Consider the following 26,659-nt stretch of genomic DNA (forward strand, 5'->3'; position numbering starts at 1 on the left):
GGCTGAGTAATATTCTTACATATGGACCACATTTTCTTTATCCATTTATCTGTTGAAGGGCATCTCGGCTCCTTCCACAGTTTGGCTATTGCGGATATTGCTGCTGTGAACACTGGGGTGCATGTGGCCCTTCTTTTCACTACATCTGTGTCTTTGGGGTAAATACCCAGGAGTGCAATTGCTGGGTCACAGGGTAGCTCTATTTTTAATTTTTGAGGCACCTCCACACTGTTTTCCAAAGTGGCTGTACCAACTTGCATTCCCACCAACAGTGTAAGAGGGTTCCCCTTTCTCCACAACCTCTCCAACATTTGTTGTTTCTTGCCTTGTCAATTTTTGCCATTCTAACTGGTGTAAGGTGGTATCTCAGTGTGGTTTTGATTTGAATTTCCCTGATGGCTAATGATGATGAACATTTTTTCATGTGTCTGTTAGCCATTTGTATGTCTTCTTTGGAGAAGTGTCTGTTCATGTCTTCTGCCCATTTTTTGACTTGATTATTTGTTTTTTGGGTGTTGAGTTTGAGAAGTTCTTTATAGATCTTGGATACCAGCCCTTTATCTGTAGTGTCATTTGCAAATATCTTCTCCCATTCTGTGAGTTGCCTCTTTGTTTTGTTGACTGTTTCCTTTGCTGTGCGGAAGCTTTTTAGCTTGATGAAGTCCCAAAAGTTCATTTTTGCTTTTGTTTCACTAGCTTTTGGGGATGTATCTTGAAAGAAGTTGCTGTGGCCAATGTCAAAGAGGTTACTGCCTATGTTCTCCTCTAGGACTTTGATGGATTCCTGTCTCATATTGAGGTCTTTCATCCATTTTGAGTTTATCTTTGTGTATGGTGTAGAGAATGGTCGAGTTTCATTCTTCTGCATGTGGCTGTCCAATTTTCCCAGCACCATTTATTGAAGAGACTGTCTTTTTTCCATTGCATGTTTTTTCCTGCTTTGTCGAAGATTATTTGACCATAGAGTTGAGGGTCCATATCTGGGTTCTCTATTCTGTTCCATTGGTCTATATGTCTGTTTTTGTGCCAGTACCATGCTGTCTTGGTGATCACAGCTTTGTAATATAGCTTGAAATCGGGCAACGTGATGCCCCCAGCTTTGTTTTTCTTTTTCAACATTTCCTTGGCGATTCGGGGTCTTTTCTGATTCCATACAAATTTTAGGATTGTTTGTTCCAGCACTTTGAAATTGATATTTTGATCGGGATGGCATTGAAGGTATAGATTGCTCTGGATAGCACAGACATTTTAACAATGTTTATTCTTCCAATCCATGAGCATGGAATATTTTTTCCATCTTTTTGTGTCTTCTTCAATTTCTTTCATGAGTGTTCTGTAGTTTAGCCTAGAGTATAGATCCTTTACCTCTTTGGTTAGGTTTATTCCAAGGTAGCTTAAGGTTTTTGGTGCTATTGTAAATGGAATCGTTTCTCTAATTTCTCTTTCTACAGTTGCATTGTTAGTGTATAAGAAAGCAACTGATTTCTGTGCATTGATTTTGTATCCTGCCACATTACTGAATTGCTATATGAGTTCTAGTAATTTGGGAGTGGAGTCTTTTGGGTTTTCCACATAAAGTATCATATCATCTGCGAAAAGAGAGAGTTTGACCTCTTCTTTGCCAATCTGAATACCTTTTATTTCTTTTTGTTGTCTGATTGCTGTTGCTAGGACTTCTAGTACTATGTTGAAAAATAGTGGTGAGAATGGGCATCCCTGACGTGTTCCTATCTTAAGGGAAAGGCTCTCAGTTTTTCCCCACTGAGGATGATATTCCCTGTGGGATTTTCATAGATGGATTTTATGAACTTGAGGAATGTTCCCTCTATCCCTATACTCTGAAGAGTTTTAATCAGGAAAGGATGTTGTATTTTGTCAAATGCTTTTTCTGCATCAATTGAGAGGACCACATGGTTCTTCTCCCTCCTCTTATTAATATGATCTATTACATTGATTGATTTTCGAATGTTGAACCACCCTTGCATCCCAGGGATAAATCCTACTTGGTCGTGGTGGATGATCCTTTTAATGTATTGTTGGATCCTATTAGCTAGGATTTTGTTGAGGATTTTGGAATCCATATTCATCAGGGATATCGGTCGGAAATTCTCCCTTTTGATGGGGTCTTTGCCTGGTTTGGGGATTAAGGTAATGCTGGCCTCACAGAATGAGTTTGGAAGTTTTCCTTCTGTTTCTATTTTTTGAAACAGCTTTGGTAGAATAGGTATTATTTCTTCTTTGAATGTTTGGTAGAATTCCCCAGGGAATCCATCAGGCCCTGGACTCTTGTTTTTTGGGAGGTTTTTGATCACTGCTTCAATCTCGTTCCTGGTTATTGGCCTATTCAGGTTGTCAATTTCTTCCTCTTTCAGTCTTGGCAGCTTATAGGTTTCCAGGAAGGCCTCCATTTCATCCAGATTGCTCAGTTTATTGGCATATAGTTGTTGATAATAATTTCTAATAATTGTTTCTATTTCCATGGTGTTAGTCGTGATCTCTCCCCTTTCATTCATAATTTTATTAATTTGGTCCTTTCTCTTTTCTTTTGGATAAGTCTGGCCAGTGGCTTATCGATCTTATTAATTCTTTCAAAGAACAAACTTCTAGTTTCGTTGATCTGATCTACTATGTTTCTGGTTTCTAATTCATTGATCTCTGCTCTAATCTTAATTATTTCTCTTCTAATGCGTGGCTTAGGCATCGTTTGTTGCTTTTTCTCTAGTTCTTCAAGGTGTAGAGTTAGTTGGTGAATTTGGGATTTTTCTATTTTTTTGAGTGAGGCTTGGATGGCTATATATTTCCCCCTTAGGACCGCCTTTGCAGTATCCCATAGGTTTTGGACCGATGTGTTTTCGTTCTCACTGATTTTCATGAATTGTTTAAGTTCTTCTTTGATTTGCTGGTTGACCCAAACATTCTTGAGCAGAGTGGTCTTTAGCTTCCAAGTGTTTGAATTTTTGCCAAATGTTTTCTTATGATTGAGTTCCAGTTTTAAAGCATTGTTGTCTGAGAATATGCAGGGAATAATCTCAACCTTTTGGTATCGGTTGAGACCTGATTTGTGACTCAGTATGTGGTCTATTCTGGAGAAAGTTCCATGTGTGCTCGAGAAGAATGAGTATTCTGTGGTTTTAGGGTGGAATGTTCTGTATGTATCTATGAGGTCCATCTGGTCCATTGTTATCATTCAAAGTTCTGGTTTCCTTGTTGATTTTCTGCTTAGATGATGTCTATTGCTGAGAGTAGAGTATTGAGGTCTCCTACAATTAACATATTGTTATCAATATGACTCTTTATTTTGGTTAACAGCTGGCTTATGTAGATGGCTGCTCCCATGTTGGGGGCATAGATATTTACAATTGTTAGATCTGGATTTTTATTTTTATTTGTTTTTGAGAGGGGGCGGGAGAGGGGCAGAGGGAGAGGGAGAGAGGTGGGGCTTGATCTCATGACCCTGAGATCATGACCTGAGTAGAAATCAAGAGTCGGATGCCTAACAGACTGAGCCACGAGTTAACTGGATTTTTAAAAAGAATAAAAAGGAACAGACAGATCCCTAGTACCTGGCACCTGCCAGTTACTCAATACAGGTTTCATTTGTTCATTCCACAACTATTCATTATGTTAAGTGCCAGGGATGCAGCGAGGAGAAACAGACATGGCTCCTGCCTCCATGAACCTTAAAGTCAAGCAGGGAAGAGAGACAGCAATCAAAATCACAGAGATAAATAAAAAACTTCAATGGGGTGCATGCTACACAGAGCAAGTTCATCGTTCTAGAAGAGTCAATAACTGGCCATAGACAGCTGGCTCAAGGAAGACTTCCCAGAGAAGGGACTTTTGAACTAAGACTTAAAGAATGCCTAAGTATAACTGGAGAAAAGTAGGGGCCACATTCAAAGAAAATAGCAAGTGCAAAAGCCCTAAGGAAGGAGAGGGCTCAAGCAATAGTAAGAGGCCAGCAGAGTGACCAAGAGGCAGAGGAGATGAGGCATAAAGGTCAGCTGGGGCCAGACATGGGACCCTGGAGGCTTGAAGTGGCAGGGGAAGCCAGCAAAGACTCTATCAAAGGGTTTCAAACAGAGGGATGACAGATTCTAATTTGCATTTTAAAAAAGATCCATCTGGCTGCCGAGTGGAGAATGAGTGGGGTGGGGCAAAGCAAAGGGCACCAAATGAGGGCACCCAATGAGTCTGGAGAGAAAGATAGGGGGGGTTACACAGGGCCACCCAGGAGAGCTGGCTAGGTGAGCACTGCACAAGGACACTCAGCTGAGGACTGAGCCATGTGCCCCAAGTGGAGCTGCCTCTGCCCAGAGGGTGTCTTTTGCTAATAGCTGCCAGGCAGGAATGCTTGTTGCTAATTCCCACAAAGGCTCTTCAGGGCTCTGGCCCGGTAAAATGCAATAAGGGACCTGCATTCACTTCTCTATGCACCAGTACCTGCCAAGGCCCCACCCTGTCCTGAGCCAGCCTCGAGTGTTGAGACCCAAGGCAGAGCTGCAGCCTGAGAGGCCTCTCCACCCAGCACTGGCCAAGGACGGGAACTACTTGGGCTACGTGGGGGCAAAGGCAGTGGGGCCCGGTAACATTTCAGGCCCTGTCCATCACCTGCTGTGGCCTGGGAGGCCACACTGGACCACAGGCACCGGGGGATCCCATTTCAAAGCCCTGTTCCTGAGCTGACTGCCAGGTGCTGGCAGCTCAGCCAGCTGCCCAGCTGGGGGACATGGAGGAAGAGGGAACGCCAGTCAGTAATGGAAAGGAGCCAGCTGGGGAAGGGAATGGAGAGCAAGCCTCAGTGTCGCAGAGACTGATGCCTACTGTAGGCCTCAGCCCACCAGAGGGGAACCCCTTCTGTTCCTCAGCACTGAGGACCCACTTAGGAGACACCAAATCTCCCAACAGAGTCATGCAGGTAGAGGAAGGAAGGGCCCTGATCCGAGAATCAAGAGGCCTAATACAGACTCTGATGGTAACTAGCTGGATGACTTTGGGACCCCCAAGGTTCCCACGGTATCCCTTCTGCGGGTCTCAGGCCCCCCATCTGTCCGTCGGTTTGCACTGACATGCTCACGTGTGTGGCTGGGCTGGAAGGCACGAGGGTGGTTGTCCATCCTCGGCCCCAACTTACTGGCCATGTTACTCCAGACAGCCATTCCACTTTGGGGCCTCAGTTTCTTCCCTGAAAATAAAGTGCCCACTTCACAGGCTGGTTGTGAGAATTACACATGATAAGGCCTACAAAGCAATGAGTTCGGTGTCTGGCACATAGTAAGTGTGTAATAAAAGTGGGTGGGTAGCCCTTGTCAGTCCCCTGCTGGGATATGGTCACCCCCAGGGCCCCTGGTGTCATGAGGCTGAGACACAACAACAGCAGGAACCAGGGCTACCGATGAAGATCCGCCCCCACCCCCAGGACCTCAGAGGGGCGCATACTGGTCAGAGCCACAAGACAGGCAAAGGTGACCACCAGCTGCGTTTGCTGAACACGGAGATGACAAAGCAAGACAGCTGCCATTTGTTGGGTGGCTCAGGGTGCCACCCACTGTCATCTTCAACACGGTGCCAGATGAGTTGAAGATCCTGCCCAAGGTCACTCTGCTTATAAATGATGGAAAGATGTGAACCAGGGCCTGGATTTTTCAGCCCCTACTCTTACACTGATCTGGGAATCCAGCACCCATGGGAATTGGAAAGTGAGTGTCTCCAGACCTCTGGAGTCCATAAACCCTCTGGGTTTGACAAACCCAATGTACAGCACTGACGCAGGCCTTGTGGAAAGAGCCAACAGATGGAGTTTGACCACCAGAGGGCTCTGTTTGAGCAGAAAATCACAGGGCCCTGCTCAAGACCAAGGGGGGGTCTTAAGCAATATGGTAGGAACAGCACGAAGACTAGAATTTCCACTGACCCCACAGTGAGACAGTGAGCCTGTCCCTGCTCCCTGGGGCCTCATGTCCACCCTCTGTAGAGCCAAGAATTGGGGCTAGACAGGATCCAAGCTCTGGTGTACCAACTGTGCCTGCTGCTTGGTCTGCAGAGACTACAGGAGATCTATGCGCTGATGTAAATTCTACTACATAAGCGGCGGTTGAGGCCCTGGACTCATCACACAGTGGTTACAACTAAAGCCTCTGCAGCCAGACTGCCTGGATCTGTGCTTATTAGAGAGATGAGTGGAGGCACATTTCTTCACCCTTCTTTGCCTCAGTTTCCTTTTCTCTTAAATCAGGATGACATCCACCTGCCTTAGAGGATGGCTGGTGAGTGTTAGGTGAGTTCATTCTTCACACAAAGCACAGGAACAGTGCACAGTGCTGGGCGAGCACTCAGTAAATGTCAGCCATTGCGATGTTCTTCAGGACTGAGGCTCAGAACCAAACTTAATGAAGTTCATGGCAGGGAATGGAAGAGTCCAGAAGAAAAGAAAAAACAGTCTGAGGTTATGCCACTGAAAAGCCATAAACCAGGCCAGCGTTTCCCAGAGGGTGCTCTGTGAAGTAAAGGGCTTTGTGATCAAGCCAGCTGGGGAACAAATCTCACCAGGTTGTTCTACTGCAGGACTTCTAAGGGCCTTCAATTTCTTGGCCCATAAAACCTTCTTTTAGTGGCGGAGCATCCTGCTGCATTAATGCGTGAAAGCACACACAGTGGGAACCCCTCATCTGAACCAGGCTCCTCCCTACACTGAGCACAGGGCCCAAGGCACCAGAGGGCCCACGAATGCCTGGGGACACATGGCCCCCACCAGCAGACATGGGCCCCTTCTGACCCACTCCTGCTCCTCTCCTAGCTCATGCCAAAAAAGAACCTGCTTTAGGACCTGCGCACTTACTGTCACCTCTGCCTGGAAGGCCCTCTGTACCAAGACCTATGCGTCTCCTTGTCTCTCTTCTTCCCAGTCGCTTTGTCAAAGTGGCCATTATATCAAAAACGGCGTCAACTGCCCATACCCATCACTCCCTGTGCCCTTTCCCGGCTTTATTCCTTCTTGTACTTATTACCACTTGCCACATGGTGTGTCTACTTCTTTGTTGCCTGTCACCCACCCCACCCCACTGCACTGAAATGTCAGCTCCATGACAGCAGTGACTGCACACTCCGATTACCACCGTGTCCCCAGTGCCTAGCAGAGGACCTGGAACACAGTCAGCATGCAGTAAATATTTGCTGAATGAAGAAGCAAATGTCCCCAAGCACCTACCTAGTCCCTACTGCCCATCTTGAAGCCAGAGCCTCTAGAGCCTCCCATCCAGCTGTTCCCCACAGACAGCTTCTCTATGACACTTTCAGCAAAGACTCTGACCCCAGCAGTCATTCTGGGTGCCCCGCGGAGCCCAGAGTAGTTCACCTGCCCGTTGGGATTTCCTTCTCCTCTTTCCTCCAATGCAAAATGGCTCTGTTCAGGAGGTGCATAAATGCCACAGCGCACCGGAGCCAAGAGGAAAGAGCACAGGATCCAGAGCCCAGACTGCCTCAATCTGAGTTCAAATCCCGGCTCTCCCACTTTCAGGCTACCTAGCCTCAGATACGTAACCCTCCTAAGGCCTTGGTTTACCCATCTGCAAAATGAGGGCACACCCGTCCCTTAGGGAAGACTGCCGTGACGTTCGAGGAACCAAGCCTCTCCTACCTCACACCTGTTCCCGGGGCTTCCTTTAGGCAAGTGCCTGCGGTGTGCCAGGCAATCCCCCTGCCATGTGCTCTTAATAAAAACTAATATTTATTTCTTTAAAGATTTTATTTATTTATTTGAGAGTGCGCGAGAGCACCAGTGGGGGGCGGGGCAGAGGGAGAAGCAGGCTCCCCGCTGAGGGGCTCGATCCCAGGACCCCGGGATCATGACCTGAGCTGAAGGCAGACGCTTAACCCACTGAGCCACCCAGGAGCCCCTCACAGCTAATATTTAAAAAGCACGTATTAGACACCAGGCACTAGGTGCTCCAAGTGCTTTACATATACTCACTCACTCCTCCTTCACGACAATCCTAGGAGGTAGGTGCTACCACTCTACCCATTTTACAGACGAGGAAAGTCAGACACTCAGCTATGGAGTGTAGAAATGGGACTCAAACTCAGCCAGAGTATGCACTGCTTGGGGGCCCCAGCTCCACGTACCTTGAAGAAGCCAATGATGCCCACACCATAGGCCACACAGTACTTGTCCAACAGCTCCCGGTTCCAGGCGTCCAGGTTGACATACTTGAGGATGTTCTCATAAATGATGAGCGCGAAGCGGCCACGGCCCTTGTCAGTGAGTGTGGGCATGTCCCCCTTGCCTGGTGCGATCTCCGTGCGGTACTTGAAGCGGCTGGACTCCAGGATGGCCACGACCTCCTGGCCCAGTTGTGAGTAGAGGCTCTCCACAAACACCAGCACCAGTGGGTCCGTGCGGGAGGGCGCGGCCGCCTGCATGGGCTTGAGCGGCAGCAGGCGGCTGGGGGCCACGGGGGGCGGGTCCCCACAGTCAGGCTCAGGGGCGTCCGCCGAGGGCTCCAGGCCCCGCTTCCAGCCATACAGGTAGTAGGCCGAGACAAAAACGCTGAACAGGCAGAAGACGAACAGCAGGAAAAGTATCGCCTGTGGGGACACATGCCGACACAGCCTCCGGAGGCGCGCCAGGGCGGGCATCCTGGCCCCGGAGACCTCGGCCGCTGGAGGCCCGTGTGCCCTGGCCACCCCCAGGCCCCACGCAGGAAATACCAGAGTCGTCCACTGACCAACAATTTCACAGACACTTAGCAAGCGCGGCCCTCGGTGGGCAGCAGGAGTGGAGGATCCGGGCCCCTGGCCCTTCCTCCCAGCCAGGGGCACAGTCTGCAGGCTGGTCGCGCTCCTTCCTTCCTCTGCGCCCCTTTATGTCACCATGGCAAACCCCCACGTGGTCCTGTGCACAGAAGAAGTGCCCCCAGGGCGTCAGGGTCTCCTGGGGGGGCTGGGCAGCGGGCCAAAGGACACTGGGCAGGCCTGGGGGCACCACATGCTGCTCGCTTGGTGGGGCCCCCGGGGCCAAGGCTGTGGAGAGAAGAGGAGAGCCAGAGGTGAAAAGTCAGACTGTGGGCTTTGTGGGGGGTCCACTGACTGTGGACAGACAGGACCTGACCTCGGTGGGCCCAAGCTCAAGTACTGTTGCCCAACCTGGCTGCATTATTTCACACAAGCTTTGTAGTCTCTCTGAGCCTCAGTTTCCCTACTTGTGAAACAGGGCTGACAACAGTACCTGCCTCACAAGAGGCTCAGGGCGTAAGTCCCTAATCCTAATGTGTATAATGTGTATAATATGGTGTCTGCGACGGTGGTTGCTATTTTTTTATAATTATCAGAGTCCAAGACTAGACCACGCGAACTCCAGGTGCAGGAAGGACAAAGTGAAACAAATATTTGCAAGGCCTGGGAGCTAGAGGTGGAATTCTAAATCACGGCTGAACACCCCAACCTCACCGGCTCCTCCTCACCCACAATGCCTCCCCCCACCATTTCTCTCTCTCTGAATGGGCTGAGCAGCCTCATCAGGCAGCCAGAACTTGGGGTTCCTAGGTCCCCTTCAGCCCCACCGTCCCTGCCCAGAGCAGGCCACCTGTATTGGTCTCACTGGAAAGTAAATGAAGACCCCACACCCACACCCACTAAACCAAGGCCCCAATTTCCTCACCCCAAATAGCAGCCCCCAGTCCCCCATACACATGAGTGGATGCAGCCGCTGAAAGCTAGCAGGAGAGAGATGGGGATGGGGACAGAGACCCTGACGCCCTGGGGGCACTTCTGTGCACAGGGACAGTGTGAGGGTCTGGGCAGACACAGCCAACGGGGGAATAGAAGCCTCAGACCCAGAGCTGGGGGTGAAGATCTTGAAAATCCCTCCCAGGCCACAGCGTACCAGAGACCCAACAACTGCAGTTCTAGGAACTTATTATCCCAGGGGTTCTAACTGTAGAAGTGTGTACTGATTTCCCCAAAAGAAATCGAATCCCAAGGCTGTTTGTAATAGCAAACACCCAACAATAGGGGATTGTCCTTAGCAATTACGATGCAAGCATCAGAGAGAATCCCAGGCAGCCACTTACAACTTGTACAAGATGTGGAAGGACAGTTACTGACATAGAAATATAATTGCCACACATGTTGTTAAAGTGGAAAACATTTATAAAACGGTATGCATGATCACATTTCTGTTAAAAATTGTTATGCGTAAGCCAGAAACTGGTACTAAATCCAAACCAAAAAAAACCCAAAATGTTAACAATGATATCTGCGAATGATTTTTATATTCTTCTTTTTGTTTCCTAAATTTTCTACAACAATCATTTACTATGTTTGTGAAAATTAAAAAAAAATGTTTTTAAAAGATGTGCTCAAGAAGCAAGAGACAGGAGTGTGAAATGAGGATATGTCTCAGACACCACCACTGCTCCCAGTTCTGCCAGTGATATGCTGTGTGACTCGGAGCACATAACCCCTCCCTGGGCTTCCTGCCTATTAGCGAGGAGCTTGGGCCAATCTCAGGCGGGCTCTTCCACCTCCCATATTCTGTAATTCAGTCCCTACTATGTGCCAGCACCCTGGGGAACCCAAGGCAGCCAAGAAAACAGGCACCTACAATGCTGGGGGGGGGCGAGTGTGATAGTGGGGGAAGGGTGTTTGAGAGAACTCAGGGGCACTGAACTCTCCTAGAAGGGGAGGATCAAGGAAGGCTTCCTGGAGGAAATGGTACCTGCACTGACCAGAAGAACACGTGTGGGTTGACCAGGGGTAGGAATGCAGAAGGGCACATGCCTCAGCTTGGAGATAAGGGACAGTGCAGAGCTTCCCGGGGACTCCTTGCAATTCTAGCTGAGAGCAGGGCAAGAGCGAACAGGTTTCCTGGGCGGAGGCCTGAAGGGCTGGGGTGACAGTCCTGTTTATTCCCAGGCTGCAACTGCGTCCCATTTCCCCCTGATAAGGGCAGCCCTCTGCCCTGCGGCCACAGTGAGCCCCACCTCTCGGCCTTGGGGCCAGGACCAGAGTGCAGTGGGTGGAGAGGTACAGCTGCCCGGAGGATGCCCTGCCAGTCTGCCATGCCTGGGGGCACCTGGCCACTCCGGCCGCCCAACAGTGTTTCCCCTGTAGGCCTGGGGGCTGTGATCACCGGCCCTTGGTCGATTGCATTAACAGACTTGCAGCGTGCATGTTAATGATGCACCCAGCAGTGTCAGGCACCTGGGGATCACAGACCCCTGTGGGAATCTGACAACACTTTCCCATAAAAAATATGCATGTAAAAAAAAAAATGCATGTATGCTGGAAAATCTTGTAACAATTTCAAGGAGTCCAAACCCCATGCCCCCAAACCCACCCATGGACCTAAACAATGTAAAGAAAGCCTTATGGTTACACGCAGACCGGAAGCAGGCAGCTTCATTCACACCCACATGCCACCTCCCAGCAGCCGTGTGACCTTGGGCAAGTTGTTTAACTTCTCAGTGCTCCCAGTTTCCTAAACTGTAAAACAGCAAAGTTTGACATGCTCCCATAATTGTGAAAATTAAATGAGTTGTGGGGCGCCTGGGTGGCTCAGTCATTAGGCATCTGCCTTCGGCTCAGGTCACGATCCCGGGGTCCTGGGATCGAGCCCCACATGGGGCTCCCTGCTCAGCAGGAAGCCTGCTTCTCCCTCTCCCACTCCCCCTGCTTGTGTTCCCTCTCTCGCTGTGTCTCTCTCTGCCAAATAAATAAAATCTTTAAAAAAAAAAAAAGAAAAAATTAAATGAGTTGATATACATAAAGCACACAGCACCAAATATGGGTCAGCCACTCTCTCCGAGCACACCTGCTGATTACTGAATGTAGGCACAGTGTGGACAAGAACTGAACTCACAAAGCTCTGTCAAGTCAGCTCCATGCTTCCTCTCGAGTCTCTGATAGCCAGTCCTCAGAAGCCCAAATCCCCATTTGCAGAGGCCGTGGCCTTTCCCCGGAGCTGGACGGATGAGCAGGGGCCAGATGGTTAGAGGCCAGGAGACCAGGGAGAAAGCCATGGCAAAGCCCAAGCCCAGGAGAGGGTAAAGGCCTCTCCTGTCCCCAGAGAAGGCCAAATACTCTGGAGTGGGGGGTGGGGGAGGGCGAGATGCTGCTTCATGAACAAAGTGTCAGCCCCCAGTATGTTGGCAAGAGGGGCCTTCAGCACTGACCCCCACCGCAACCCCCTCAAAGGCCTGGAGCCAGCCATTCAAGACCCTCCATGCCCACCTGTATTCCAGAGCCCCCGTGGCTCAAGGATGGAGAACTGGGGGGCTTCTAATCCCCTTGCAGCCACCAAGTCCTCTAGGAGAGCTGGAGGCTGAGGCCTCGACGCCCCACCCCCGACACCCCGCTGCCCTGGGCCTGCCTGGGTCTTGCCGACACTGCCAGAGGTTTTCCTCAACTCCAGCCTCGCCCAACCAGTCACCAATCTTGGTCATGCATCTAGGCCTTTGCTAATGAAGTTCCCATTGCCGGAATGCCTCCCCCTCCCCCTTGGGACACTTACTCATCCTTCAAGACCCTAGTTCCAATGTCATCACCTCTCTGAAGTCATCCCCATGCACCACCCCCTTTCCTGCCCCCAAGTCCCATTCCTCAGGCTTCTGCCAGCCCCATCCCCACTCCATAGTGTGAAACCAGAAAGCCAGGACCCTCAGGCCAAAACAGGACGCAAATGTGCATTCTCTGGCTTACACGGCATTTTTCTTAAATTTGAGATTCGCTATCAATATTTCAAAATCAGGAGATTCCACATAAAAGTTAGAACTTCTAACTTTTATAAAAAGAGTATGTTCTGCTGACACTGGGCACTCATCCCCACAGGCCACCATCGGTCCCCACAGACATGGACTCTCCAGTTAACACAGTCCCATAGCCAACCTCCTTCCTTCATTTGGCTTCCTGCTCAGTCCCTGGGTGCACCTGAGCGTGAGGTCCATGCAGAGTGGACTCGAGGTGTTTCCATACGCAACTCTGGAGCCTCCAGATCCCAGGGCGGGGCCAGGACTTACTGACCTCTGCCAGGGCAGGCCCTCCCTGGCACCCAGCAGCTGGCACACAGAGGCCCTCCACAAATACTAATTTCGTTCCTTCTCCTTCCCCACACACCTGGGTGCCCTGAAGGGCAGGGACAAGTCTGATTCATCGTGGAAGCCCCCACTGCTCTCCCCAGGCATAGGTCCTAATTGAGTACTCAGGATATGAATGAATCATAATGAGCTGTTATTACTCCCAATTTATAGATAAGGAGACTGAGGCTCCAAAGTGAAATGACTTGCCACAGTCACACAGGAAACCGCTAAGTCTTGACTCAAATAAGTTTCCTTCCTAACTGCAAATTTGGTCTTTCATTCCTCCATCGGGAGTCCCTCCAAGGGGCTTCTATAATAAAAATAATAACAACAGTGATACCATTATAATCATCATCATTGTTATTTTTACTGCTACACATTTCAAGCACTTACCGCGGGCCTGGCACTGTGTTTAGCACTTTCCCACACCTTACCTCATTTAAGCCTACTCCTACTAACTACTACTGTCATTATTTACATTTCCAGTTGAGGAAAATAAGGCTCAGAGAGGTTAAGTCACTTGCCCAAAATCACACAGCTAGTCTGTGCCAGAGCTGAAATTTGAACCCAGACCCCAGGAGACAGAAGTGGCTCCAGAGCCTGGCAGGGACACCTTGGCTGCGAAGGGGGACAGCAGGAGGGGACCTCAGCCACCGAGGCCTCGAGCCATCAGCCAGGCTCCCACTGTGCTCTCCCAGCCCTAAGCCCAGCTCTCCCTGCCAAGGTGCTGGGGATAATGAATGAGATGCTCTGGTCGTCATGGAGATGCCATGGCAACGCTGCACTTTCGGGAAATACCACGGTAACTGTGGCCACTGCTCTGGAGTTGAAAGTCACTCCTTACCCCTCACCCCACTCCACTCCAAAATGCTCTGCTTCCCCCATAATCCTCTCTAGGACCTGGAGAGAAAGGAGGCAGAGGCCAAGGGCCTTCCAGAGACCAAGCTGTCTAGAAATCAGGACTGGGGAGAGGGTCTGGCTCTGTCCCGGATGGACAGGTAGACTCCAGGAGTGAGAGCAAGAGCTCTCTGAGGCTGAGCTCCCTGTGCCTTTCCTGGGGCGGCACACCTAATGAGCAGCTCTCATGTACTCGGGGTCTACTCTGTGCACCCGATCTCCCGCGAAGGGATGCACATGTCATTCTGTTGCATTCCATCTGAGAGGTGGCGGTGTGCTAGGGGCTGGCCTTACGGTGAAGGGCTCCAACTGCAGCCAGCCTGCCTGGGCTTGAACCTTGCCTCCATTATTTACCAGCCTTGGGATCTTTGAGTAAATCCCTCAATCTCTCTGAGCCTTGGTTTCCCCAGGTGTAAAACAGGCTTCATACCACTTCCTATCTCACAGCGCTAAAACTAATAGAGATGATGCGTGTCAGACAGCTCGGGGCCTGGCACACGGTGATATAGGCTAATACGATGATTAGCCATTTAACAGATTTGGAAACTGAGGCTCAGGAAGCACCTGGCCCAAGGCCACAGATCAAATTCACAGTGGATCCAGAAGGAGAAGAAAGGAGGTCGGGTTTGGGAGCACACTGGAAGTTGGAAATAAGCAGAGGCCCATTCCCCGTCCCCTCTTTCTGTACTTACTGGGCACCACGAGACACCGAGCGTGGCGCTGGACACCGAAGATGTAGGCTTTTTGGGGACCCTGAGGTTTTGTGCCTCTGGTGTGACGCTGCTGCAAGGTAGATGCAGGAAGGTCCCTGCAGTCCTGCATGTTCACCGAGCCCAGATTTTATTCCCCGCCTGGGGCATTCCTGACACTGTCCCCATATCCCCATCCTCACATGCACACGAATGCACAAACTCACATGGTGCCCATCTGTTCAAGTGGTGTCATCACAGCCATCTGGGCCACAGGCGCAAGTGTGGGGTGGGAAGCAAAGAGCTTCAAAAGTCTGTGAATGGGCACCCGGGCTTGTGGGAGGAGGGGTGGCTGCGGGTCCAGGCGCCGGTAGCCCCACAGGCAATCCCAGGGCCACTCCCCACAGCTGACCCGGCCCCTCCCTGCCTGTCACACCCCCAGCACAATCACACCACCACCCACTGCCCAGCCACACCCCATAGCCGCCCAGCTCCACCAGCCACCCAGCCTCAGCCTGCCCCACCCACCACGTACAGCGCAGCAGAGAAAATCCTCCACATTTGCTTCCCAGCTGTGCAGGAGTCTCTCCAGTCCAATTACCCCCCTGGGAGGCCGAACCAGAAGCAAATCCCTTCCTCTGCTGGAATTCACTGCATACCCCATCCCCCACAGGCCCGCAGTGCCGCCTGGCTGAGGGCCAAGCTGCTGCCCATCAGTCACCCCGGAGTCCAGGGCTGCCACCAAGAGACAGTCGGCAGTCTGGCTCAGAGTCTCGGGGTTGCAGAGGGTGCAGCCCACCCTGCACTGAGCACGTGGGGACACGGAGACCCCGAGAGAAGAAAGGACCCCTGCTCCACTCCCACCTACCTGGACCCATTTTCTTGTCCATTAAAACGCTGCCCAGCCTCAGCCTGGAGTTGGACTCTGCCGGCTGTATTTCAAAGCCCGAGGTGAGCTCCCCTGCTCTGTGTCCCACCATGCAATTCTGCACGCATACGCTGCCCGACGCCGGCTGCTCTTGTGACTACAGCGCCAGTCCCCCAACTTCACCAAAAGCTCTCCAAAGCAGAGGCGGTCTCCTACCCGCGACAGGTGCTCAAGAGAGATGGGCCCCTGCCAATTACCTTCCCTTTTTGGATCTGCTATGAGAAATCTCCAAGCTAAATGCATTAATAATATGAACTTTCATTTATTAGACACAAATATGTCTGTACTCCGTGCTATTAACCCTTTCACAGCACCACGACCTACCTGGCCCTCACGTTACAGACCAGGACGGTAAGGGCCGGAGGGGCCCCCTCCCACAGAGCGAACGAGTGGTGACTGGGATCCCGCACAGGCCAGCCGGCTCCAGAGCCCGGGCTCATCAGCTTTTGGCCACGTGGGCCCCCCACGTTCACCCGGCACAGCTCTTACCACTGCTCCGCACATCCCACTCTCTGCTCCCTTTGAATGGTGCTCTTTCTGTTTTTGTTTTCATCCATTTTATGTGTGTTTTAACATCAAAAGCAGCCTCTCATGATCCGTCTTGGCAGAAGACTCACAAATCATCCATCACTCAACAAGCAAACAAAGCATAAAGTGCTGGTTCACTCCCAGGTTCCCAACCTGGGATTTGTTCTGGGTTCCCCAGCAGGGAATGCTCAACCAAAAAACCTCAGGAACTTGGACCCCACTTGTTGAGAATTTGTCTTTCCTCCAACAGAGCCCAAGTTGAGAGTTTACCTTTGCACTGGCTCTCAAGAAAGGGTTTACCGAGCAAACAAGCAAACCAGCTTGTGGAGAGGGGCAGAGTTAGGAATTAAGACAGGTCAGGACCAGCTGCCCTCCAGTCCCACCAAAGCTCCTAACACAGATCAGGGTGGGCAGGCCCATCACAGGGCATGCTCCCCACTAGCCCATGAAGCTACCCCAAATAGGTCTCTCTCCCCTCAACCCCCAAATCCATCTATGACAGAGTCAAATCCATCCCTATTTTTCTTAGGCTCAGGTCATAGGCATTCAAAAGGAATGGAATGATATTTCCTTGCAAATATCATAAACTCCCTTGCTGACAGCAGCCAGCACTGGCTGAGCTCCTGGTAACTCAGCAGCCCTACACTGGGACTGTGCTGAGAGCTTTCCCCAATCTGTCACACCCCATCCTCACACCCTGAGAGGTGGGGTCACTGATATCTGCACTTTACAGATGGGGAAACTTAGGCTCACAGAGGGTAAGCAACTGACTAAAGGTCACACAGCTGGGCAGAGGCAGAGCTTAGGATGACCCCAAGCCAGCCCACCCTGCGGCCCCTGTTTGTAACCCCTATATAGTCCTCAAGTCCAGCATTCCACACCATTCTTAACCCAGGTCTGTGGCCTAGAGCACATCGAGAGAGAGGCTTCCCGAAGATCACCAGCCCCAGCTGCCTAAACACAGGCTGACCCAATTTCTCCAGGGCTGGGAAAGCCTTCACTGGCAGAGAAGGATACCACAGATTCCCAGAAAGGCAAGATCTCAGCCAGAGGGTCTTCACCTTCCCTTGTCCCAGGGGCCTCTGTCATCTCTGACAAGCAGGTGTCCACATGAGAAAGGGGGCTGCCCCCACACCCCAGGCAAAGGCCTCATGTGAAGGAAGAAGAGACAGAAGCAAGAGTGAGGGTAAGAAGCAGGAAATCTCAACTTCGAGAGTGAACTCGGAGGATAATGGTGACCAGCATGCTTCACGGTTCTGGTGCACACCAGGCACAATCATGACCTCATTTATTCACCATTTCTTCCCAATGAAGTAGAAACAAGTTTATCATGCCCTGAACACCTACCCTGCCCCGCCTGTCACCCCTGCAGGGCAGCCAGGCAATGCCGGGCAGTCCTTCCGCATGCCCACCCCAGGTCACTGGATGCCCCCTGAGAGATTCCAAAAAGCAGGTGTTCTGGGGCGGGGGGGCTCCATCTCACAGATGCAAAAGCCAAAATCCACGTGGGCCTGGAGTCCACATCAGCATCCCAGCCCCTCCACTCACCCTCTCTGCACCTCTGGACAAGACCCTTCCCTACTTCTAGCCTCTGTTTTCTCGACTGGACAATGAGGGGTGTGGACTAGATCAGAAGTCTGTGACCTCCTGGAGTTACAGAACCCTCTAAGAATCTATAAAAACTCTTAGTGAGTTCCCCCAGAGAGATACCACATTCCAAACAAATTCAGGGTAACTGTGACCGGCCCCCACCATACAACAAATTAAGAACATGGGAACTTTCTAGGGGTCCTTCTGGCTTTGACATGCCGTGGCTTTCACAGTGTAGATAAGACTGAAGTCATGAATGTGACTTCTGAGCACCCTGGGACCTCACCATTCCAGCTACCCACCATGGCCCTGCAGTAAATCTTTACCTTTCAGACCTTTTGGCTTCCAGTGGATTCACGGACTTGCCCGGCTCAAGAGAAGCTACAACAGAAACTGAGCCCTTCCTTCCCATCCCTCAGCCACCACCTCCTTCTACTCCATCAGAAATCTGCCCTGTCAGCCCTGAGCCATCTCTCTGGGGCGGCCCCAGGGGCTGGAACACTTGAGGAACCTGCTCCCGGTCCTAAATGCAGACAGGATCCAGTGCCAGGCTTGGGGGCCAGGCTACCCCCACCCCCAGCCCCCAGCCCCCTCCCACGTGGCTGTGAACATGCAGGCACACACACGTCCGTCCAGACAGACCTGGAGGACTGGACAGGAGGGAGGGGACTAGGGGCCATGGTCAGAGGGTATGGGAAGGCTGGGGAGAGAACGACAAGACCCACCAGACCTCCAGGCAGCAGCGCTGGGCTCCGCTTCCCTTCAGTGCGTCCTCTTAATGGCTACACACTCCTCACTTAATGCTGCCGCACCTAATCCCAGAGCTAGGACAAATGGCATTACTCTATGCCCAGCCGCCTCCCTGGGAGGGAGGGAGGGAGGGAGAAAAGAGGGAGGGAGGGAGGGAGGGACGGAAAGAGGGGTGGCCCTAGGGCACCCTGAACCGAGTCACCAACCGAGATCCCTGCCATCCCTTCCCGAAGCCTCCAGGCCCCTCACTAACATGTTCCTTGCTAGAGGCCACCAGCCCCTCCCTCCTGGACTTCAGGAAAAGGATGTCCTGCCCAATTCTGCCCCACACCCAGGGGCCCCACAGCAGACAGAGGCCCTTGCCTGGAGGCGCCTTCCATGGAAGGGGAGAAAGCATGTCCCTGGCCTTCATGCTGATGGGCCCTCCAGACACTGTCAAGAAAGGTAGCAGCCAGCACTGGAGGGAGCCCACACTGGCTGCAGTCCTGCCCGGCTTCCAATGTGATCCAAATAAGGCCCTTCCCCCTCCAGACCTCAGTTTCCCCACGTGTCCTGAGAAGAAGAGGAAGAAGGCCTGATATCCTCTATGGGGGCCAGCTGGTGGTCAACGCGTTTGTGACACTGGCTTCTGGGCCTGCCCCCACTCCAACTCAGCTGGCGAGTCCTCCCCTTTGCCCCGTCCAGCAGAGGAAGAATGAGGCTAACTGCCAGAGTGTGGAAGGCGTAGAATCCATGCCAGCGGGTTGAGGTGTTGGGTAAAAAGGGCCTGACGTAGCCCAGAGAGGAGAAGCAACTAGGCCATGGTCACACACACAGCTGGAAAGGGGCCAGGCTAGCTTGGCTTTGCTCTGCAGCAGCATAATACATGGGAGACTGTCCACCCACGAGGGTATTTGCCTTTTTAGAGGACACCAAGGAAAGCACAAGGCTACTTGCTGATGGCAGGAGTTCAGGCCCCAAGAGTTGCAGGAGGGAAAAAGATGGAGTGTTTGTATGTGTGGGCCTGGGGGTGGAGACTGGACTCATTGTCCAAGTCCCCTCATGTCACATCACAATGGTGGCCAGGACCCTTCCAGCCCTGCGTAAATCCTGAGAACCCCTGCAGGGAGTAGAGGCCTTGGCTACCTCTTCACAGCCACGTAAGGCCCAGCCAACAGGCCCAGCAGGGGTGATGGGGAAACTGCCCCAGATGGACACCCCAAGATTAGGCTGCCCACAAGATAGGGAAAGCCTTAGGGAAAGCCTTAGGGAAACCAAAAAGCCTCCAGGCCCTGTGGCCAGAGTGGAGGGAAGCCGGATGTGTTGGCAGCAACAAAGAGGAGGGGAAAGCTTTGAGTCACTTAGAGCTGCAGATGCTCCCTAATCTCCTGGAGGTCTGGTGGGTACAGCACGGGCCTGCTGAGACCAGGGAGGCTTCACTCGGGGCACGCATGAAAGTGGCCTCATCCCTCTAGACTTGCTGCAGCTTGCCACCACGACAGAAGCCCCCCACCCACATGGCTTACATGGAGGCACAGCTGGTAGGGGAAGGGGCAGGAGGTGGGGGGAGGCAGGTGGAAGGGCCTCACTTTCTCTGGAATCCAGAAACTAGAGAGCACAGACAGAGTGAAAAGCACCCAGTGACCTACTTATTGCAGATTCCTTTTAAAGGGGCCCAAGAGGCCTCAGTGAGCTGCTTAGAAGGTGCCTCACAGGTGTCCCTGCACTTCCAAGGCTTGGGGATCACTTCCTGGGGTCAGGAGACCGGAGGTGCAGCCCTAGCCCCGGCTAGGGTGAGGCTGGCGAGGCAACAGGCACAAATGGGCCAGAGGCACCCATTCTCAGGTATTGGTGCGTACCTGCCCACTGCTGAGAGTGAGCACCGTCTCCCAGGGGCACCTGAGAGTGAGGGCTCCCTACGGTGTGCCTCTAGGTGCCTCACTTGCCTCACCCAAGGCCCAGCCCTCCTCTAACCTGCCGGTGACCTCAGCCAAGCACCTGCTCCTTTCCAGGACTTGCTTTGTTCACCGGCAAAATGGACAGTGCCAGATGACTCCAAAGGCCCTCCTGGCTCCAAGCTAGGTGACTGACCTCTGCAGCTCATCCCCAGACATAGGCACAATGGCCCCCACTCCCTGCCATCCATAAACCCATCAGTCCCCAAGCTCCAGGCAGAAAACACATTATACAACACCCCCCACCCCGATATAACCATGTGCTGGGCCCTTTGCTAGATGCTTGGCCTCCACTTCATTAGGGCTTCATCTTACAAGTATGGAAACTGAGGCTCACGGAAGTTAAGCAACTTGCTAAGGCTCCCAGTGGGGAAGTGCTTCGCTGAGGTTCGAACCAGTGTCTGGCTGTAATCCTACATTCCATGGCATTGGCCACAGACAACCTAAACCCCACTAGGGCCTGGAGGATGCCAGTGGGTCTTTGCACCTCCCACACCTCCGAGGGTGCAGTGGTGAGGCTAATGTGAAAGGCAGGCTGGCGGGGGCCAGGAGTAGGCAGGCAGGGATGGGAAGCCTGCGTGGATGCTGAGCACTTGCAGACCGACCAGCCTCCAGCCAAGCCAGTTGTCCACCACCGTGGCTGCAGTGTCTTCCTCGCCAACAGCACACCGCGGCCGCCGTGCCATTTTTAAATCATTACACAGATGTAAAGCTTTCTCACAGCCATGGCTTCGGCGTCACATGACAACCTCATAAAAACACAGCGGTGATTTCTTCCGCCTTTCTCAAATGAGAAAAATGGGGTTCCCAGGGGCAGGGTGACATCCCCAAAGGCACACAGTGAGGCAGTATTCGAGAGTGAACTTGAAGCCCACCTCCTCTGCCGCCCGGTCCAGAGCTTTGTTGACTCCTCCAGGTCCTTGACTTTGGTTCAACCAGCACTTATAACAGTACATTTTTGAGAGCTCACTCCGTGCAGGTTTATATCCAGTGCTTCACATACTATCTCATTTAACCATCCTCATAAGCAAAGTACTACTGGCTTCATTTCACAGAGACACCGGGACTCTGAGACGTGGGTACCTTGCTCCAGGTCCCCTCACTAGGAAGGGGCAGTGCTGGCTCTGGGGCCTAAGCTCAGAACCTTTGTGCTGTCTGGGACCCGAGGGGAAAGGAGACCAGACACACTCACACAGCATGTGCGCCTGGCAGGTTACGGCCAGAGTATGATAATAGGAAGACAAGCAAGGCTCGCGGAGAGCCCACAAGACAGAGGCTGTTACAAACATCCGGGCAGGAGGCCAGGAGTCTAAGCAAAGGACATGGGAACAGAGGGAGGTGACAGATAGTAGGGAGGTGGCCTTGTGAGACCTTGGTCAAGTGCCTTGCTTTCTCTGGATCTCAATTTACCCACTGTAAGAAAGTCCCTGGAATATCTCCAGAGCCCCCCTCCACCCCTAAAAATGCCTGGACCCTGGGAAAACAAGCAATGCCTGGTTTGACAGCTTGGCTGTGAGCCCTGGGGTCTCTGAAATGTCCTTGGCCATCCTGGCATGGCTCAACTGCTGAGAAACAGGCTTGCAAAAGCCCAGGGCTCAGGCGGCATGCCTGGGCACAAGTGAAGGGTGGGTCTTGAAGGGGCCACATTCCTCCGCCCGTTGTCAACCTCTCCACGGCTCCACTGGAGCAAGTGCCACCCAGCCTGGACCTAGACCAGGAACTGAGGGCACAGTCAAGTGCCCAGCGGAATGCCACTCCCGGCCTGCCTTGCCCCCATCGGCCCTGTCCAGAGCCCTCCGTGTAACTCAAGTCCCCTTGATGTCACCCACCCCTCAAAGCCCCACATTTGCATTCCCCCAGGTCAGCCACTGGGAAGTACAGACAAGGGGTCCTGTAGGAGAACTTAAGGGAAATAATCACTCCGTCCCCGAGGGACCTATGCAAAGTGGAGGCGGCTCATGCTGTCAGTGAAGACCCTCAGCGGGGGAAGGGCAAGCGAGTCCAGTAGGGCCAGCCCTCAGTTCTCACTCTGGCAGGTAGAAGGGGTCAGGGACTTACCAAGAGGACTCAGGCCAAGTCCCCACACTCACGGCTGCCCTCAAATCACTACGTGTAACATGCTCCTCCTCTGTAACCTTTCATGGCTCCTACTGCCAAAAGGCAAAACCCCTGAACCTGACCCACCACCCAGGTCACTGGTTTTAAGAGCCTGTGTTAACAGAGTATAGGATGTGCCAGGGCCTTCGCTAAGTGTTTTGTGTGGATTTTCTCATTTAACTCTCACTGCAACGCTGACACGGTACTATGGTTGGCCCATTTTCACAGATGAGAAAATTCAGGCTCAGAGAGATTACATCACTGGCCCAGAGTCTCACAGGCAAGTGGCAGAGCAAGGATTCACACCCATATCTGGACTCCCAAGTCCAGGTTCTAAACCACTGTGCGATGCGGCATCCTCAAGTACACCGTGCCACCCTCAGAACCCTGGGGCCAGCTCAACCCTTCTATGTACAAGAGGGGACGGGCGCCTGGGTGGCTCAGTCAGTTAGGCGGTAGACTTCGGCTCAGGTCCTGATCCTGGGGTCCTGGGATCAAGCCCCACATCGGGCTCCCTGCTCAGTGCGGGGTCTGCTTCTCCCTCTGCCTCTGCCTGCCGCTCCCCCTGCTTGTACGCGCTCTCTCCCTGTCAGATAAATAAATAAAATATTTTTTTAAAAGAGGGCACAGAGTGAAAGCTCTCTCTATTGGTAGCAGAGCCAGGGCAAGGCCTGAAGTCTCCAGGGCTCCCCTACACCCCCACAGGAGGCACGCTGGGCAGAAAGGCTGGGACCCCCATGACAATGAGTCCCCAGAATCTGCCTTTTTCCTCAGAAGGGAAAAGCAGAAGCAGGTCTGCAAAGAGAGAAAACAACATGAGGAGCCCAGGAAACGTTTGTTCCTAGAGGACAGATTCTCAGAGTTCGGGAGGGTACCCCCCACGCCCGCGCAGGAATCGCCCCTTTGACAACAGGAATATGCAGGCCCGGAACCAACTTCCACCCATGTGCTCCTCCACTCCCGCCAGCGCTCCAACTTAATGCATCTGACCTCAACTCTCCATTTCTCTCCTCAAACCTGTTTGTCCTGAAGCCTTCCCTGTCTCAGTAAATGACAACACTGTCCCTCCAGTCCTTTAGGCCAGAGTCCTTGCTGTGGACACCCTCTCACACCCCACACCTAATCCATCAGCTTATCCTGTAAAATCGATCCAGAATCTGACCTCTGGTTGCCTCCCGCATGGTGGTCACACTGAGCCCTTCTTCATTCGTGTGACTACAGAAGCCTCCTGGCCGGGCATTCTGCTTCTTCTCAGGCGGTGGCCCACTTGATCCTTCCCAGATGTGTGCTGAAGTGAGTGTGACCTCAGCCCCAGCCCCTCGGCAGCTTCCCCTTTACTCACACTAAAAAGCAAAGACCCCTCGGGGGGCCAGAAGGCCCTGCAGTCTGCCCCTCCATACTCCCTCTGGCCCCATCTCCTGCCAGGATGGCTGGTCCTTCCGTCCCAGCCACACCAGCCTCCTTCCTGCCCCTCAAACACACCCCACACCCTCCCGCCTCAAAGCCTTTGCGCTGCTGTTCCCTCTGCCTGAAATGCTCTTCCCCAGATACGCCGTGGCTTCCCCCGCCCTCTCACCCGAGACACAGCAGAGCCGCTTGCTCAGGTCACTCTTTTTACTGTCAACCAAGCTTTAGTTTTCCTCCAGGCCCCTCTCACCACCTGACAAACAGCCAGTGTTGAACTAATCTGCTGCTTTGTTGATTCTATCCCATCACTAGAACGTCAGCCCCATGTCCAAAGCAGGGACTTGGTCTGTTTTGCTCACTGCCGTGTCCCAGGACAAGAAAAAGTGCCTGAACAAAGTAAATGCTTGAAAAAAAGTTGTTAAATGAGGGACCATTGCCTCTCTCATCTGAACACATCTTTTGGTTTCTGCAGCCCCTGGAGACCAGTGTCACTTGGAGGCCGGTCACCTGTGGCAGCTGAAACCCTGACGGTTGTCACATGAACAGTTACTGGCCAAATCTCCATTCTGTCCTGGGACAACTGACTGCTTGGACCAGAGAAGGACTTTACCTTGGTCCCTGTCTGGTACCTGTGCCCACCCTTTTGGCTACTGGGGGAGGCCTTGACAGTGGGGCCCACGGGGTGGATCCTGCCACCAGCAGGAGCAGGGTCTGGGCTGCCTGCTCTCCCAGCCCCCCAGGGCTGCCGGGTCCCGGGTCTGGCTTCTGACAAAGGTTGCCCCATGCTCCCAGGAAGAGGAGGTGGACGGGGGCAGCGCAGTGCCACGCCTGCCCCTTTCCTGTTGCAGTGGGAGGGCCATCAGAAGGAAGCTTTGTTTTCAGAATAAAGAGCATGAAGCCCAGTGCCAGGCGGAAACGGGCACCGAGGGGGCTGGCCCATCAGAGACAGTTTAAGGAAAAACAACAAAAAAAATGGGATGGAGAACGTTTGAGGGATAATTTGCACACCCAATCGGTTTCATGCCTCCAGGGTGGCTGTGACGATGGTGGCTTCACTTTTCCAGGCCTTAGCCTGGAGGCTGACACAGACAATCAGACGATTGTCCCAGCTGGGTGATCTGGCATTGACCCTGCAGAGGGAGGTGGGGACAGAGGAGTGTAGCCTTGCCTGGGAGTCAGATGACCTGAATCGGAGCCTGACTTTCTATGCTCCCGTGTGCGACGCTGAGAGAGTGCCTTCTTCTATGTACCTCAGTTTACCCATCTGTAAAGAGCTTATCCAGGCCGGTACTTAAAGGCACCCCAAGGGTTGCCTGCCACAGGACCACACAGTGGGGCACTGCTCAGCCTGTGGCCAGGTAGACCTCCAACTTCCCTGGGCTCGGGTCCTCCCTATGGGCCTGCCAGCCAGGGCACAGCCCCTGCCCACTCTGACCCAGGCTTTCAAGCCTCCCTCCTCCCATGATTACCTGAAATGTGTGAAAGCTCTCTGGGCCTGGCCCAGTGACGGAGGGCCTCATCCCTACCCAGACACTGGCACCTCTGCTGATCCCCTCTCTCACCTTCTCCGAGGATGGCTCATAAGGCCCTTTCAGCGACGACTACTGAAAAGAACCCAGTATGTTAGCACACAGAGGGCAAAAGAGAAGCCCCAAGACGGAAAGGGGCATGCTGACGTCACACAGCACAACTGCCACCCAGGAGTCCCCCCACCAGGCCTGGGCTTCATGAGTTAAGACAGAGTCCTCAAAACCTGGCTACAGAGCCCCATGTGTGAACCTTGTGGGGAGAGGGAGGTTGTACCTTAGACTGAAGGAACCGAAGATGGGGGACAGAAATCTACATGCAGTGTTTATAGCTTCCCAGCTTTTTCTTGTACCCAGAACAACTACAACCTCTCAGCCAAGACCTCTTCCAGGAGGAGCTAGCTTAGCTGGCCTTAGGGCTCATTGGGATTTCAACCGAAAGAGTGAAATAAACCTTGGACAGACAGACAGCTGGACAAAGGAGCGGATGGACGAAGCATGTACTCTAGGAGCAGAATAAAGCAGAGAAAGGCTCGCAAGAGGGCCCAGTCAACACCTGAACTGATGCCTCCCTTCCCCCCCAACCCCCCAGGATGCAGAGGTCTGGACTTGGTGCCATCTGAGGGCTACGATCCCTGCCTCTCTCTCCCCCAAACTCCTCCGAGCCCCCTGGGAGAGTGAAATGTGGGGTGGTTGCAGGTGAAATGTTCCACAGCGTGGGGACAACACTTTCAGCGACAGTTTATCCACAGCTTAAGAAGCTGCCTGGGTCAGTGGCTAAGCAGCCACGGCTTATCTGGGAGGAGGATTCGAGGGCCACAGGGCAGGCTGATCCAGAGGCCTCGATTAAATAGAACCTTCCCAGCTGGTGGGGAGCACCACTGCCACCCCTTCTTCATAAACGAAACCCTTAATTTGCTCCTGCTGTGTGCACGGCCCTGAGCCTGAGCACGATGCTTTGAGCAGAGATGAGCCAGCCCCCCCTGCCCCGCCACCGTTCTTAAAGAGCTCACAAGGCAGACAGACGAGGAACAACACTATATAACACAGGAGAGAAAGTAGGCCATGCCTTCAGGATAGGGTTACAAACTCAGACGCCTAGACGGCCAGAAAGACCAGCTGAGTGTGCGAAGAACTCAGGCTCGAGGTATTCCCGATCTTCCAAATTTGTGAAGGAAAGCCAGAAATCAGGATTTTTAGGTAAAAATCTCCTCTTGGCAATCAGCTCAATTTTTGGCAT

General features: G+C 52.6%; 1 protein-coding gene across 4 annotated transcripts in view; it reads right to left on the bottom strand.

Moving 5' to 3' along the window:
- Positions 1 to 26,659, bottom strand: part of NDST1 (N-deacetylase and N-sulfotransferase 1) — a 62,418-nt gene that overhangs the window by 25,360 nt on the left and 10,399 nt on the right. For 3 of the 4 annotated variants that reach the window (XM_028106590.2, XM_088023499.1, XM_028106591.2), the window contains exon 2: positions 8,122 to 9,018. In XM_028106590.2, coding sequence (XP_027962391.1) covers positions 8,122 to 8,634 — 513 coding nt within the window. In that variant the 5' untranslated portion in view covers positions 8,635 to 9,018. Of the gene's footprint in view, positions 1 to 8,121; positions 9,019 to 14,662; positions 14,823 to 26,659 lie in introns of those variants that run through there. The other variant, XM_028106592.2, reaches the window with a different exon arrangement.

Source organism: Eumetopias jubatus, unplaced genomic scaffold (assembly GCF_037043125.1).
Source record: "Eumetopias jubatus isolate StellerSeaLion01/CBP00866 unplaced genomic scaffold, mEumJub1_p1.0 scaffold_5, whole genome shotgun sequence".
Classification (NCBI taxonomy): Eukaryota; Metazoa; Chordata; class Mammalia; order Carnivora; family Otariidae; genus Eumetopias; species Eumetopias jubatus.